Below are 18087 nucleotides of genomic sequence, written 5' to 3'. Positions count from 1 at the left end.
TATCTATATTTATTATTATTATTGTTTGCTGTTGTCATCATTATTATTCTGATTATTACTATTGATTGTGATTACTATTTTTATTATTTGTTTTGTTATTGTCGTTTACTATTATTATTATTACTATTGTCATTATTATTTTTGATTTGTTTTGTTTTACTTATGTTTTTAAACCGATAAATTGTAATTATATAAACATTTTCAATTATTAATCTCTCAATATCCTGATCGAGCCGCGAACTCGCGACAGTATGTTATGTATGATTGGATGGTATTACAAAGAGACAATGAAAACGGTAAAAAACTATACTGAAATTAGGTAGGTATAAAAAAATGAATTCCAGAAACGGAAATAAATACAGTCTTCATTTTTAAAATGTTGGTAGTTAAATGTTATAGCAAAATAAAATTATAGTTACTATAAGACACTATAATTAATAATAATAATTTATTTATTTATTTGTATTTTTGTGCAATAGGACAGCTACCTACAGCCTTTGTATATTACACAGTAGTACAAAAATATATATACACAGTAAATATAAGTTAAAAATACAAAATTTTAAATTTAAACTATTCCGAATAATTTTATAATCATTAGTTCATAAAATGAGAGTAATACTGATGTTTTAATTATGTTACACAATTATGTTATTATATTATACATATAATTCAGAAAATAAATTAATAGTCATAATACAGTTTAATAATAACAATAATTATTATTATTATTCTTACAGCCGATGGCAGTTCAAGCTAGTATGTCCTTACTTGTATAGTAAGAGAAGTCGCTCTGATCTGGACTCTGCTCATAACGATACGTTTGGATCGTATCTATTCTAACATTTTATAATAAATAATAGTTTAAGTATATTTTTAAAAAAATGATCTCTCTAGTGTTAATGAAATCGTACTGCTTTCTTTCAGATATACATCGGTGGACCTACGCTCGCTATCGGGTATTTAAACAGACCGGATCTTAATGCAGAAAAATTTATCGAACGACCTGCACATGTCGATTTCAAAGTCGGTTCAAAGCTTTATCGAACGGGCGACTGGGGTTATGTTTTATCCGATGGTACTCTTGAAATATGTGGACGTTGTGATAGTGCTGTTAGAATAAGAGGCTATAATGTTGAATTGCAAGTAAGTTTTACAGGTTTTTTTTATTTAAAATTACACTTTATAAAAACTCTTCGACGAAGTAAAAACGATGTAAAATAGCGCGGCAACTTATACGTTCAACTAGGTTAGATTATACTCCTAGTAGCTAATGCAAGGAACTTTGTATTAAAAGAGTTTGGCTCTCTCTCTCTTTTGACTTCCTTGTACGAAGTAAATGAGGTATTGTGATCGCGAAAAAATTAGGTTTTCAGATTTCAACGGTAATATCCATTTTGACCATATCTGAATCCATTTTGACTAGTTACGGCGTGACGTCTGTACGTACGTATGTGCGTATGTATCTCGCATAACTCAAAAACAATTAGCCGTAGGATGTGGAAATTTTGCATTTAACACTGGTGTAACATCTAGTTGTGCATCTTCTTTTTTCATCGCAATCGACTTGACAAAAAGCCTCCAAAAAAGCCCAAAATCCCCAAAAATTGGATTTTGGACTTTTTCTTAACCGCAGTAATAAGCCCTCATTAAGAGCTTTTCAGCGATATATCGTACGCGGTACTTATTTTCATCGGTTCCAGAGTTACAGCCGAATGAAATTTTAATTAATGAAATTTTGATCTTACAAGGGGATGGCACATCGGTTCAAATGTGACGCTACAGTTCACAATTTCTCTTATCTTGAATGTCTCCTTGTTGTTCTGATGAGGCTCAAGTTTTGTGAAGAATACGGTTCTTTTGTCATACGAGGATGGGCGTTTATAAAACGTCGTACTTTATTCCTAGTTTTTCAATCTCACTCTTTATGATGTCAGTCGGGATTGAATAATGTAATTTCTTCAGAAATACTTGAAAGGCACGCTCGTCCTTTATCGTGATCGTCTGTCCGATTAGCTTGTGTTTACGGATCAATTCTATTATCTTTTTGTAGATTTTTTCGATATCACACGTAATCGTTTGCCGCTAAAGTTTTAAAATAGTAATCGCTTTTGGACACGACCGACTCTATTTATTCGTAGAGACCAACACATCCGTGATCCTATAGAGAACAATCGAAGGTGGTTTATGGCCTCTTTCCTGTATGTTTCAATATTGCTTTTCTCCATCGGTAAATCCTCGTACCTGTTCGACAAACTTAAGTAGTTTGTGACGTCGCGGGTAGCCTTTGTCGTCCTGGGCTTACTTTGATCGTAAAACATTGTGTTTACGTTCCTTTCTGAAAACATTGTATTCATTTTTTATAACCGATAACTGGATTTAATACTTACATAATCGACCTTTGTTCGCAGTTGTTAGCCGTTAAAAACTTCATTAATGTCGTTAAAGTGATTTTTTAGTTAACTTTATTTGAATTGTTCATAGATTTATTTTATCGTAGTGTAAACATAAACTCACAATGTCGGCAAAAACCGGGAGGATTATCAAAAGTCAGACTCGAGCGATTATCGGCAATGTTTATAATTTTATGAAGAAAGAAGCCGAAGAAGGACAAGTAAAAAATTTAAAACTAATTAAATTTATTCGTGTTTCTAAAGTGACCGGTGTATCTGTTAGATACCTTCAGCGCATTTTAAAGCGACAAGAACAACACGAAACTAGTGGAAGTGAATTCAGTACTCGTCGTGAAAAACGGTCAAGGAAGGAGTTGAAAATCGACCTGGACGATTTCAACAAATGTTGATGGTGAATGAGTTTCATTACACTGTGAGTGAGAACGCTCCTTTAGTAAAGGAGCAAATAACCTTTGAAGGGGACATTTGGGCTCTTCATATAGTCTGAAAACTTTAGGTTGCTGGTGGAAAAAGCTGGACACAAAAGAAAAATTTTGATCGAGAATGATGATGTACGAGGTAAAAGGTTGCATTATCTGCGCTCCATAATGCGGTACTGAGAAGAAAATCGTCCAGTTATATACGTAGACAAATCCTATATAAAATCTTCCCGTACGAAGGGTCAAGCACGGACCGATCGTTCTTCAGAAGAGATGAATTCTCCCGTTTCTAAAGGGAGTCAAACAATAGTTAATGCAGAAGGAGAAGACGGTTTTATCGAAAATATTCTCCCGATATTTAAGTCGGATCAAATAACGAGGGCTTACCGTGAATCTCGATCTGAAGTTGACAAAGATCCACGATTTCTACCAGATTTGTTCCACCAGTCGTAATGTAGACCAGGTGACAGCTATCCGTTTCTGTTAAGCCTCCGGAATAACCGTAATATATTGCTTCACAGCAAGAATGAGGTATTGCTTCACAGCAAGAATGAGATATGAACGTAAATGAAGTACAGTCTTAGGTCGATAGCTGATCCATGTTTACGTTAAACTAGGGTGTCGGTGTAACCTACAAACTAAATAAAAATAAAATCCTAATAACTAACAAAAATTAATTTTAATAATATAATACCGTTTCAAGCATAACACAAATGTCTACGAATTACCATATCGGTTATAAAAACTTATTAAAAAACGAATATAACGTACTGCTTCTGGGAAAGATTTCATTCTTTCATTACTCTATTTTATTAGTGGTGTTCCAAATGGCTTTGTGTCAACCTATTATTTGACATTTTTTTCTTTAACCTCCGAGACCGCTGTCCAGGTATTACTTCAGAGGATGAAATGGATAACGATTTTTGTAACGTGTGAAAAATGCCATGCCTGACCAGGATTTGAACCCAGGACCTCTGGATGAAAGGCCAAGATGACTTTTTTCTTTTTTTTGTTAGCTAATCTTTTAAAACTATATGTATATATTAAGGTTCAGGACATCAAAATAAACAGAAAAATAATTCATACAGAAAGGAGCTCTTATCTTGCTTCATTTTTCTTCTATCCAACATTTTGTATTTTTTCAATAAAAATTTATATTTTAGAGAAAACTGAGATATTTTATTGAAATTTAGAGTGCGTTTAATGATCATTTAAATAATAGAATAAGGAATAACTTAAATAATCGAGTAATGAATTATAAAATAAAAGTGAAATTATATTTTTGTTACATCTGTTTCAATAGGCTGTGGAGAAAGCATTGCTGGTTTTATCAGAAGTAAATAGCTGTTGTGTGTTACCACATGGAGAAGAAGGAGATGAAAAATACCTTGTAGCATTCATAGTACCCGATAATAGTATTCACAATCCTTCATCGGTGTCCGGTGGACAAAATGAAGTATCACTTACACGTACAAGAAGTATAAGACTAAAACTTAAGGACAGATTACCGCTTTATATGATACCGGCTAAATATATCTATCTTGAAAAGTTTGTACAACATTTGAATATTTATTAATTCTATTTAATAGTAATTGATTATATTTAATAATATCTACAGTACAATAATAAAAAGATGCTGGTGATCTTATATCGTATTTGAAAAAAGATAATAATGACGGTTTTGTTAAGTAAAAATTAAGAAATTTAGAAATTTTGAGTTCATTAATAACAACAAACATTAAAAAAGTATATTAATTTAAAAAACCATAATAAAGTTAAAATAATAATTCCTGCAATTAAAATATAAATCTAATAAAAATACAATAAATTTGGAAAACTGTTAGTTACATCTGACGTATTTCAAGTTGACGGAATCACTTTAAAAATTCATTACATTGTAGGTGAATTAATGATAAGCTGTTTATTTATTCTAAAGTAAATATGAAGTTAAAATAAACTACAGGTTTGGTAATTTTATATCGAGTTGAGGGACACTTAAAATAACTACAGTTAGCATAAAGTTGTGAAAATCTAATGTGAGAGAATAAGATATTTTTAACCGTAAATTAACCATACATTTTGTTTTATTATCGCAATTTAATCTTTTACAAAAATCAACATAATGGTGATATTTAAAATGCAATTATAATGATGGAATTTATACATTTAATGGCATTGTTGTTAAACTGCAGTCGATAGTTTGTTCTTTCATCTATTCTGCATAAAATCAACTAAACTTTGGAATTGATTTTCAGGTAAGGATCACCTGTGAAATCGTTATAGTTGTAGACCTTTCTGAACTCCTCATGCAGCTAACAAAAGGGCATATAAATTATTAACATAATCGACTTTTTCTTTACATTTCTTACAATTCTTAGATCCTTTCAGTAATTTTGCATTAATCGATTTATTTTTCTTCTGAAAAGGAATAAAAACTTGATGTTAAAGCAATTTATGCGTTTGGACCCCCTTTACTTAAAGGAAATGTACCGTATCTCAGCTAACATGGAATTAAATAAGTATTTAATAATGTCTACTGAAATAAAATTTAAGATGATTCCATACGTTTAAAGAACACATTTAAAACAAATTAAGCTTAAAAATAAATTAAGCTTAAGATTATAAATTAAAAAAAAAATAATAAAGACATTTAATGTACTAACTAATGGCGCTGTTATAAAGACAAATACACTATTTTCAAATGAATCGTTAATTTCTTTTAAATCATCATGATAATAATCTATTTATTTATTTTTAAATGAATAAATCTGTTATTTTGCTACAAACATTTTTTAAACTGTTAATTAAAGAGATTTAAATATTAGTGCTTTCATCCTTCACTATTAAAATTAAGAAAGAAAATATTTATTTCACGCCAGTAGGTAATTCCAAAGTGAAGTATTCTTCATTATTTAGATGATCGAAAGATACAGAAAAAGGGATCATATCAAATGCGAGGAATGGTGGCAAAGGGACAATAAGACTTCACGTAATCAATCGAGCAACTATATAGAAAAATTTCAACAATAAAGTACCTTGATATAGATGGGTAAGTTGTCCTTTCTTATCACCTTGTCCTGATCCTTTCTTCCTCATTCAGGATTGCACATGTCTGACCCCACTAGGTTCTCTGGGACCCCTGAAGAGTCATCATTGCCGTCTGGTTAGTCTTTTCCAATCTTCCCCAAAAAAATATAAGAATTTTTCCAAGTAGATTCAGTCTTTAATAAATGGTATTTATTATAAATATGTTTAGAAAAATAATAACAATAGAATAAAAACCTACAAATAAAAAAAAAACCAATAAAAATTTAGTATTGACAAAACTAGAAACCAATTAATTTTATCCGTATAAAAAAAAAAATTAAAAGAAGCATACAAGCCTTACTTTTGTGAGTATTTCCAGATTTTTTATTGTTTTAATTATTTTTATTTATTTAAATGCAAGGTTGAATTAATTTTTCTTGTAGTTAGCATTTCTTAGGTATTAATTTAAATTTATTTTTGTTAATATTTTTGTCTGTTGATAATAATGATTGTTTAACAATTGAAACACACATTTACTTTTTAGATTTCTTTCTAGTGTATGGTTTTTTATTATGTAGTTAATTATAAAAATCATTTATTCATTTCATGAATATAAAATGTATATAATCTCAGTTTATAAACAGATGCACGTGAATATTTTATTATTTTAACATAATAGAATCTAATAAAACATTTTAGATTAATAATTTTTGTAATTATTATTATCTGTTTAGACCGATTATGAGTCTGAATTAATGAAAACATTTCATTAATGTGAATTAATTTAATTAACAAACACTGATAACAAAAAATATTTTTTTAATGCTTTTATAAGTGTGATACCATTTCTGGAATTGCTATTTTTTTTAATGCTTTTCTAAGTATGATACCATTTCTGGAATTGCCTTCTTGCGTACATTACATATCTGTAAATACAATTTTTCTGTCAATCTTAGTTTTAAATAGATTGTGCTTAAAAAACAATGAGTGAAAATATATTTAAAATCGGTAAAATTTATAACTTTGCATGGCCGTGTTAGAATGATTTCACTGATTCTTTTCTTTTATAGATAGCCTTAGGCATATCTCAAATTAATATCCAACAGTAATCGGCTAGCATGTTAGTATTCTATTTCCTTTTATAGTGGCTTTCCATCACTGAAATGTCTTGGTGGAAATGTTCACCGTGATCTTCACTTACGTCTTCGAGATTGCCTGGGAAAAAATCCAGATGTGAGTGCAGGAAATGTATTTTCAAAGACATACTACATCCCATAGCTCTGTATGAAGTAAGAAGTTGATTAACAATATGTGGTAATACGTGGTAATTGTTGGATTTTTGTTTGACGAGAAACTTTTTGCAAACATCTTTAGATGAAGCCCAAGTTGCACTTTCTATATTATTTAACATTTTAGTTAAATACATTATGTTTGACCAACTCTCTTATTTGAGGATCAACAAATATTTCTTCTTTAATTTTTCTTTCTCTTACATTCAGAAATTTCTGCTCGATGTACAAAATTCTAGGACTATCCTTCTTCATTGCTTTTACAAAATTTTTCATTAGTCCTAGCTTGATATTGAGAGGGGGTAAAAATATTTTTTTTGGGTTCAACTAAGGGCTCATGAATAATATTTTTCCCATTTGGAGTTAATTTGTCTCATTTCTTCCACTCTTTGGTAACATAATGTTTATTCCTAGCTCGGCTGTCCCATTTGCAAATAAAACACATGTACTTAGTATAACCTAACCCCATGCCTAAAAAATAACTGTAACTTTCAAATCACCACATATGTTCCAGCTATGTTTTTATAATTTATTTTTTCAAGAACATCACATCACATCATAAATTTATACCATAAAATCTCTTTCAAATTTATACCATAAACGACTGGTATCGAAGGATATTTATTACCGTTGTGTAGTAGAACCATTTTTAAACTATACTTGGATGAATCTATGAAAAGGCGCCAGTACTCAGGTTTATAAGTTTGTCCTAAGTGCAACATAAGATCATCAATATTTATGCAATAAACCAAATCATTTTCATCAGTAAAGTACTGAGAAAGTTCTTTTTGTTGGCTTCAAAAGCCCAACATTTTTGTATTTTTTTGAAGTAAATTCCAACGTTGCAGTCTTGATCCTAACAGTGCAGCTTGATTTTTTGGTAAATCTAAATCCCTAAATAAGTCATTTAATTCACCTTGTGATATAAGGTGTGGTTTGTTGGAAGCTAATTCAAAATAAAATCATTGTTGTCTTCTTCAGTACTGCCTGATTCTACGTCGTTGCTTTTGAAACATACATTCACAGATGGCTCAGGAACTGGGATAATTTCACTGTGACATACAGGCTTGATTGCAGGTTGTAATGAAGGACATTTTACAGTATGTTTAGATTTTTTAGAAATTCCAGAATCACTTGTTAAACAAACTTAACAATCGTTTACATGATACTTGGGTTCACGCCAAACCATAGGTATACCAAATGGTATACCTATAATACCTAAAAATGGTGTACCTAAATACCAAATGGTATACCTAAATGGCACCTTCCATGTATCTTTCAACCATCCTCTTATACAGAACAATTAGTGCATACTATATGAGCAGCCCACGTCTTATCCTGATCATCAATTTTACACTGAGAGTACAAATGATATGCTTTTTTAATTAAAGGTGTAATATTTTTTCTATTTGATTTTATGGTAAACTCACCACATATGTAAAAAAGGCATCCACATCATGTACGCAATTTTGAGGCATTATGACATTGCACTGATAACAAACTTAAGACAGCTATAAGACTGAACAAAATTAATTCATTCCTAAATCTAGTGCTTAATACAAACAACACAGCTGTGTTTTCAGTTACATGTTTCGACCTGCATAGACATAATTAATCTTGTTTATGAAGGCTCACTCTTCAGTATTAGATATGATGTCATAATATGTGTCTATGATATGATTTAAGTTTTTGTCTAATACTGTTTATTTATAGCTTACAAATTATGTTAACAAAATAAAAAAATAAAAAATGAGCTAAGAAAATACAATATAGGAGCATAAAATGCTAATTATACGTTGAAAAAAAAAAATCCTTTAATTTAAATTAAAAATTTTTTTCAAAAATGGTGGGTGATAGAAAGATTCTGAGTTAATATTCGTTTTCAACATCAAAAGAACAGATTAAAATCATGTATCCCATTTAGGAAATAAAAATTATGCTTATCACTGTTATTATTAAAATTTTTATTATTGTGCTGGAGGTCTTCAATTTGTTTTTTTTTTAAATAATAATTCATATTAATTTATAAACTTATAAAATAGTGTTTTAGATGATTTTTTATATTTTTATATTTTAATTTGTAGGCATTTTATCATTTCATGTTTATTGTTAAAAGTAATAACACCATATTTTTAGAACTGATGTTTGAAAGTTTCTTGATAAAAAAAAAAGAGTCAATAGGATATTAAAATCTCAATTCATTATACAAGGTCTGTAAATAAAGTAAAGAGACTGATTCAGAAAAACTTTTATTTACTTTCCAGTTTACATGGACCCTATTACTTTTGAAATAGTTCCCTTGGAAAGCTACGCAACACTTAAAATGGTTTTCTTACACTTCATAGCAGTGTTGGAACTCGGAAACCGGAATATCCTTCAGATGGTCGGTTACATTTTTTTAAATGTTTTCTACTGTTCCAATGGTGTCCTTTGAGGATTTTTTTAAAGTTGGGAACAGGAAAAAGTTGCAGGGACTCGAGTCAGGTGAATAAGATGGCTGAGGAACTACAGGAATGTTTTTGTTTGCCAAAAACTCATTAATTGAGAGTGTAGTGTGACAAGGTGCATTGTCATAATGCGGCATCCAGTTGTCTTTGATGGCTGGTCACACGAGGGCAACTTTTTTCTGCAGTCTCTCAAGAATTTCTCGGTAATCATATTGATTTACAGTCTGTCCTGTAGGTAAAAACTCCTTATGGACTATGCCGTTACCATCAAAGAAACAAATTAGCATGGTATTGATTTACTCATTTTTGGGACATGGTGAGTTTGAAGTGTGCCACTTGCCACTTGCTTTGGCATTTTGTTTCTGGATCATACTCAAATATCCAAGCTTTATCACCAGTAATAACATTTTTTAGAAAATCAGGATCAGTTCAATTCACCCTAGAAGATCATGGCACACTTCCATCCTGTTGTTTTTCTGTTCAACAGTTGGGTATTTTGGGACCAATTTGCACAAACTTTTTTCATGTCCAATTTGTTCGTCAAAATTTAATGGACTGCAGTACAGTTCAAATTCAATTGTTTTGCAATCATTCTGACAGTTAATTGCCTGCTGTACTGTATCAAGTCTCTGATTCGCTGAACATTGTCATCACTTTTTGACGTTAATGGTCTTCCAGAGCATGGATCATCCGCAACTGATTCCCAGCAATCTGATAATGCTTTAAACCACCTAAAAACTTTGAGCTCATGACAGAGTGACTTCTCCATACACTCTTTTCAATTTTGAAAAAGTTTCAGTAGCATTCTCACCGAGTTTACACAAAACTTTACTGCACAATGTTGCTCATAATTAGTATCACTCATTTTTGTAATGCACAACAAAAACAACTTTCATGAAAAGTTTGTTTACGTCTCATGGCAACAATAGACTACAAATATTAATACCTAATATAAATCAGCTGTTCATATAACCATATGTTTAGTTGTAATTTTACAGTGTTGCCACTTTGGCTGCCAATAAAACTAGTTTCATTACTTTATTTACAGACCTTGTAAAAAAAGTTAAACCTTGTAAAAAAGTTAATTATATTTATTTATATATACAGATATCTAATTGATTGTTGTTAAACGATATAATCATTTATGTTTGTAATTAACTGTATACTTTTGAAGTAAATTTAGGCAACCTTTTCATATTAATACAAAATCAACATTTACAAGTTGCTCACATTTGGATTCGGGTAGAAATATTCTGATCTCCTGAGGGATTATGGGAAGATGAGTACCTGCTGCCTGAAGGAGGTATTTCCTCTGAGCACAAATGTTTGTATTGGAAGAGGTTGCTGGGACCTGCAGTGCAGGTGTACCCTTAGTGTGGTCTTGCAGATCTATCTCTGAGTTGACCTGGGGTCTACCTAATAGCTAGATGATAATTCTAATGTCTGATTAACCTAATGTTATTGAATAATACTGATTTATATTTTAAAGTAAAATATTAATAGAAAAAGATTTGATTCATAATAAAAAAGAAACAAATTAGCAAAATCCTAAAATCATGAAAACGTTTTATACAATGTGGTGGATATTAAATGAAAAACATAAAATTTTCATAATGTGATTTCAATTAACAGTTCAATAATAGTCTTTTACAAAGATTAAATATCACTCAAGTCCAAAAAGCTGGTCACTTGATATCTTGAAAAATTTTTCAAATGTTAGTTTTATAATTGTAATTTCAAATTATCATATATATATATATATATATATATATATATATATATATATATATATATATATATATTATATACATTCTGTTTTCCTGGGAGTGAGAAATTGCTCCCAAAGGAAGAGGAATTTTATGGTCAACTGCATTAGGCTGCAGAAGGCAACAGAAAACCACTGCATTAAATTTCCGTGGGAATCGTTAGTAGTTCATGGCACGGTATAGACCTTACTGTAAAAGTATCCAGAAGTAAAGCTCTCTCAGTCAGACCTCCAGGCCCTCTTGGAGACCATATTGTACTCCCTGGTACAAAAGGGATTCATGCATATGAGAAAGTTGTAAAGTTATAGGGAAGGAAGACCCTATTGTACTCCCTGGTACAAAAGGGATTCATGCATATGAAAAAGTTGTAGGGAAGGAAGGACAAACAAAGAAAATTTATCGAGGAAAGATAAAAAACATCAAGAAGAAGAATAAAAAACCATAAGGAATCAGAATATGGAATGTCTTAACACTACTTCAAAGCGGAAAACTTGAGAATGCAAACATGAGATGGACAAAAATAACTTAGACAAACTCGGTTTGAGTGAAGTGAGATGGAAAGGAAATAGAGAGATATCAAATGGGAATTTCCAGTTTTACTTTTCAAGTGCAGAAAAGTGCCGTAATAATGGAGTCAGTATACTGATAAATAAGAAACAGGTAGGAAACGTATTAAAGGTCGAGTATGCTGATGAAAGTTGATGATGATGAGGATAAAGGGAGAAGATAAAGATATTTAATAATTCAAGTATACATGTGGACCGCTCAGCACAGATGAGTAAGTAGAACAGTATTACGAAAGGATAGAAGAGTTAATTGAGAAAGAAAAGAAGGGGCCATTTGTAGCGATACTAAATAATCAGAATGCTATAGTTGGGGAGAAAAGAGAAAACAGCGATGGGAAAATACGGTCTAAGAATTAGAAATAAAAGAAGTTAAAACAGGATAGATTCTGCACGGAGAATGAATTAGAGTTGGGAAACAACCTGTTTGTAAATCATAAAAGAAAAAGATATACATGGGTATCACAAATGAACTGAAAAAAGGATCAAATTGATTATATTGTGATACAACGAAGATTTAGAAATTGTTTAAAAGAGTGCTAAGGCTTATCCAGATGCAGATGTAAAATCAGATCACAATCTAATTACGACAGAAGTGAACATTAGGCTAAAGAAAATCGGAAGTAGTAGGAGAAGAGACTACTACTACAGAGAAGCTAAGAGAATAGTAAACAATTCAGGAAATGGAAAAATCGAGAATGTGAGGTAACCAAGTAATGCTGATGATAAGCGGATAAAAATTAAGAAGAGTCTAAAGGAAACAGCAAAAGAGATGATAGGGTTTAAAAACAGGAACAGAATATGAAAAGAGCGGTTTACAACTGAAATTTTAGACAAAATGAATGAAAGGAGAAAGTGGAAAAATGTACAAATAGTAGAAGGTAGAAGGGTGAATAACGAACTAAGAAGGGAAATTGAGAAAGCTAAGGAAAATTGGCTCGAGGAAAGATGTACGACGATAGAAAATTTGGGAAAAAAGGGAGATATAAGCTTATGTGTAAAGAAGCATCAGATAGGTTTTGAAGAAAAAAAGCGAAAGTGAATGTATCAGATAGAGGCAAAGGGTGGTGAAACTCTTAATGAGAAGGAGGAAATAAAAAGGAGATGGGAAGAATGCATTGCAGATTTATAGGCGTAGGAGAAAAGCCAAGATAAACAAATACGGGAGTGGAAGAAGAGTGCAAAGTTTATGAAGATCAAAAAGGGTACTGTATATTAAAAAGTGAAATAAATGAGGTGATTAAAATGATGAGAAAAGGAAAAGCTGAGGGATGTGATAAAATACCAATTGAACTGTCTAAAGCGCTAGGAGAGATAGGAAAATTGTTATTACTAGATCTATGCGATAGAATACTGGAAAGAAAGTGGCCAGCATTTAAATTCAATAAATAAGAATGATTTTGGATGTTTGAATTGTGTTTAAGGACGTTCAAAAAATTAGATTATTTAGCAGCATGTATGACTTTATGGTCCACACTACTGTAACTATGTGGACAATTCCATCTTCAACTCTATGCAAAAAATGAAATCAAAACACAATCTGTCAAGCTTAAACTTACATTCAATCGATCGTTTTCCTTCTATATAGTTTCATTTTTATTTCGGTATAAAATAATCTTTATTAACTGCACCTACATTTTCAACTCTATATAAAAAATGAAATCAAAAAAAATTTTGTCAAGCTTAAACTTTCATTTGATATTTTTCCTGCTGCATGAAGTTTCTTTTATATTCCAATATAAGACTTTTTTTTCTACATACAACTCTATGCTTAAACATACTTATGTTGAGCTAATATTTTTTGCAAACCATTTACATATTGGATCTCAACAAAAGAGATGCGATGAACAAAATGTATCACAACTTATTTTTAAGTAATATTCTTAATAGTGTTTCATATCTTACTGAATTCATTCTGTAGAATTTGCTGTAGGATAAAAACAATATGTCTTATATTAAAATGGGATCATAGAAAAATGGAATCGATATGCATTGTTTCTCGATTTATTTTCAATCAAAAACACATGGGACTTTGACCGTAGGTGAATCGTAAACAAAGAACTGAAAGTAAACGATACATTTTTATTAAATCTTAAAAAGAGTGTATTGCAGTTAGAAAAATAATCACCACCTCAAAAATTTATTATAATATTTTCCATGTAAAAAATCTGTTTTTACATGGAAGTGCACCAAACATTTTATTCTGAGGAAATTTTTTATTCTAGACCTGGATTCATACGGCTATTCCTAGATCTAAGACCATTTGTAATTTTCTGTTAATGGCACTGAATAATGTAAATATTAATAGATTCTCCTTCTTAGCGTAATCTATAAAAATTTGTAGAATGTTTATTATATATAATTTTTGGCTTATATCATTTAGTCAATCAAGAACAATAATAAAAATGCCAACCTCAACTTATAGAACTAATTCCTTGTTTATATTTGTCAATAAGTTACTGCAATATTAACATTTTTAATATTAATAGCATTTATTGATGTATTGTTTCTTTTTTTGTTTTAATTAATTCTGTTGACAAAAGTTTTCATATTAACTATTACATAAATGTGCTTTATAATTAATTTAGAATAATATAATTAATGACAAATAAATGTTAATTTAAAAAAGAAGTAATATTAGTAGTTGTAGAAATAATAATTATAATGTTAAGTATTTTTATAGATTACCTATTCTAGATGCGTCTAGTAAGCTGGATAAGAAAGCTCTATTAAAGTTATTACAACTAAATGAGAATAATGAAATAGATTACCAAGGTCAAAAGTTAACAGATACTCAATTGAAGGTCGCCAACATATGGGCAAAGATATTAAACATTTTTAGTATAGATATACAAGAGAACTTCTTCCATCTAGGCGGGTAATTTAATTTACATTATCTTTATTATTAATATTATAACATCATCATAATCATCTTCAACTACATAATTGTAACTTATTATTGTGTTTATTTCTAACATTATTTTATATGTAGTATTTAGAATATATTTCAACATTAATTACATATAATTATATATATATATATATATATATATATATATATATATATATATATATATATATAATTTATTAAATATAGGTATGCATGCATATGTATTTTTTCTGTGTTTTTATTCTAATTAATTTTTATCTAACGGTACGAAACAAATACATAAATGTGTATAATATATTACATCATAATGCAGTGACATAGAAAGAAGCAAAGCAGTTTTTACTCATAATTCCAACAATAAAAATCAAACAAATTTTACACGCTTGAATTTATTTATAAGAGAAAGTAATGTAATTATGCATTATAATATATGTTTTAATTATCATAAAATGTTCAAGAAAATTTTAAATATAAAAAGTAATAACTTACTAATGATTATATCTTGCTTTTATAACATTATATTATAATAATTTTGTAATGCAGAGGTTAATTTCAGTTTTTGTGTATTAAACTTAAATGTAAATTATACTCCTGGCCATCGTTACATATGTGCTCATGCATGCACACGTACACATACTTATACACACAATCTCACTACTTACAAGATATTTTTTTCTTCTTCTGTTACCATTCGATTACTTTGACTCCTTCACCTGTTAACAGATGGGTTCATATTTTCCATTACTCCATCTTTCTGCATTGCTCTTTGACATCATTTGTGGGGGTCTTCTTGATCTTTTTCCATCACTCTCAGTAACCTTTCTTCACCATTATTTTTGTGTCCACACCATCATGATCTCATTTCTTCAACTCACTGCCTTACACTTTTCTCTTAAAATCTTCCCTATTATTTATATTTTCTCACCTGTTATCTCTTTTATACCTATCAGAAATTTAATTTCTTCAGCTTGAAACCTTTCCTAATCTCTTTCTGCTTTTCACATCTCTCCCCCTTATGTTGTTATAGGTTCATAATAATTTTTATTACGTGTTATAAACTAATCCTTTCTGGAAATATTTATTCCATGACAAGTGGAAACACTGAATTTTTTAATCATGGCTACCTTACTACTTACTATTTGTCCCACCTTATGTTGTCCTTTTTATAAGATTTTATCATAAACCTTTCTCCTTTTCAATTTTTAGAACCTTTTTATTTCTTACTTTATCAACCGATCTAACTTTTAACATGTTTCAGCAACACCGCATTTTAAAAAAACTTGTCTCTTATTTTAAATATGTTTAACTCTGTAATTTGGTTTTAAGTAAGATTACATATATAAATAGGTCTTTCTTTACTTACTACATTTACAACATTCAATACCAAATATGCTTCTTATATAAAATGCACTTGATGGATTTAATTAATAAAAAGACTGGATTGTAAAAGCTTTTTATCAGTTACAATATAATTTCTTAATTATGAATTTTTTTTGCTGGCCTCCATGACACAAGTGGTGGCATCTTGGCCTTTCATCTGGAGGTCTCGGGTTCAAATCCCGGTCACGCATGGCATTTTCACAAGCTAAAAAAATTGTCATTCATCTCATCCTCTGAAGCAGTACCTAATGGTATTCCTGGAAGTTAAAAAAAAAATACATTTTTGAATTTGAAAAAAAATTAATGTTTTATTATATTATTAATTTATTGATTTACCCGGTGATACCCTGTTAATAAAGAAAGCAAATGTACAAAAAGTCTTGTTTTCTAAATAAATTTAAATATGTTTGCAGAAAGTATTTTTGGAGTTATTATGTTGCATCCTCATTAGTGGTGTTGTTTATGGTGGCCCATCTGAATCAGTCAGGGAAATCTTTGAACATTTGAATGAAATATATTCTTATTCTATTCTTGTTCTTGTCATTTACTCATTAATTTGCTATTCTATGTCAGATTTAATTTTTGTTGGCACAAGTTGGGTTTATAGCATTTATGTAAGCATAAAATGTACTTTTTTCCAGTTTATGTTAGATGTTTGAAAAGAACTGATTCTGATATATGTAGTTCATGGTTTTTCTTTATATCTGTTGCTATATGAGTAAATACATCTACTCTGTCAAATTTAGTATTTTGTATAGTCACTGAATATTAAAATTATAAACATGGGCTATTTAGTTTGTCATATGATATTATGTATTTTGTTTGAAGTTTTAAGCTGACTAGGTAAATTATTTCCTGAAAAATGTCAATATTTTTTTGAGAGACATCAGTTGAACATCAACAGCTATATATTTCTTGTCATTAAATTTATATTTTTAATCTTTTTAGCATTTTATATAATATCTCTTTTTTGGAAGGGTAGGTTTAACCTTTCATTATTAATTTGTGTCAGATATTTAATTATATTGATATTTTCATTGAGGTGTTTTTCTGATAAACGCATTAGATAATGCAAAATGTGTAATAAAGCTTCATATTTATGTCATTTGAAGGATTTAGTAAGTGTTTAGCTGAAGAATGATTTCCATTTATTTTGAAATGGTGATTATAGATGTAGAATATTGTTAAAAATAGGTCAAATGATTTTTTATTTATTTTTAATGAAATGTAAATCAAGGTAAATTTGTTGATGGATATGATTATTTGTGGCATTGTCTTGGTGTTCTTTTGTTAAGGAATGTATACTGTTTGGGTTTTTATTGTAAAAATATTTGTAATTTTGAAGTGCTACAAAAATTTATTTATTTATGTATACCAAGTTACAGAGTAACAGCACAGTGACATGTTGCCAACAGTACTCTACAGAGATGCCAAAGCATCTGTGCGCAGTCTGGCATGTATTTGTAAATGTACTGGTAAATGTGTAGTCTTGAACAGACTCAGGCCAACCTCTCCTGAAATGTGTGATTAAATGAAACCCAACCACAGTCCGCAATCATTGTATCCACAGTCTAGCATTCAAATCCATATAAAAGCAACTGCCTTAACAAGACAATTTTGTTAAGAGTATGCTTTTTGTGTTCTATTGTTTACCTTACATTTCTTGTTTAAGTGTGTCAGTGTACAAGTAAGTCAATGTCGTAGAATGGAAGTGTACTTTATGCACTGTTTTATTTTGATAAGTTGTTTTAGTTTTATTTTTAAGTTGTTTTTATTTTTAAACGGTAATGTTTCATTTTATTTTATTTTAATCTGATGTTTTTAAATGGCGTGTGTGATGACTTTGTTCATATGTCTAGTGTCATGTTTAGGAGGTTATGGTCTATTATAAG

At 29.9% G+C, this 18087-nt stretch overlaps 2 protein-coding genes across 4 annotated transcripts in view; one reads left to right on the top strand and one right to left on the bottom strand.

Moving 5' to 3' along the window:
* The window catches only part of LOC142327685 (uncharacterized), a 102263-nt gene extending 87572 nt beyond the window's left edge, over positions 1-14691 (bottom strand). Inside the window, exons 1-2 of one of the 2 annotated variants that reach the window (XM_075370926.1) lie at positions 14614-14691; positions 5869-6012 (exon numbers count right to left, since the gene is read on the bottom strand). In XM_075370926.1, the coding sequence (XP_075227041.1) occupies positions 5869-5929 (61 nt within the window). In that variant the 5' untranslated portion in view covers positions 5930-6012; positions 14614-14691. Of the gene's footprint in view, positions 1-5868; positions 6013-14613 lie in introns of those variants that run through there. The other variant, XM_075370927.1, reaches the window with a different exon arrangement.
* Positions 1-18087, top strand: part of LOC142327684 (uncharacterized) — a 118008-nt gene that overhangs the window by 50149 nt on the left and 49772 nt on the right. For both annotated transcript variants that reach the window (XM_075370924.1, XM_075370923.1), the window contains exons 9-11: positions 928-1146; positions 4137-4381; positions 14609-14803. In XM_075370924.1, the coding sequence (XP_075227039.1) occupies positions 928-1146; positions 4137-4381; positions 14609-14803 (659 nt within the window). The remainder of the gene's footprint in view (positions 1-927; positions 1147-4136; positions 4382-14608; positions 14804-18087) is intronic.

Source organism: Lycorma delicatula, chromosome 7, assembly GCF_047948215.1.
Source record: "Lycorma delicatula isolate Av1 chromosome 7, ASM4794821v1, whole genome shotgun sequence".
NCBI classification, from domain to species: Eukaryota; Metazoa; Arthropoda; class Insecta; order Hemiptera; family Fulgoridae; genus Lycorma; species Lycorma delicatula.
Note: the sequence above shows the minus strand (reverse complement) of the source record. Positions and strands in the feature narration are given on the sequence as shown.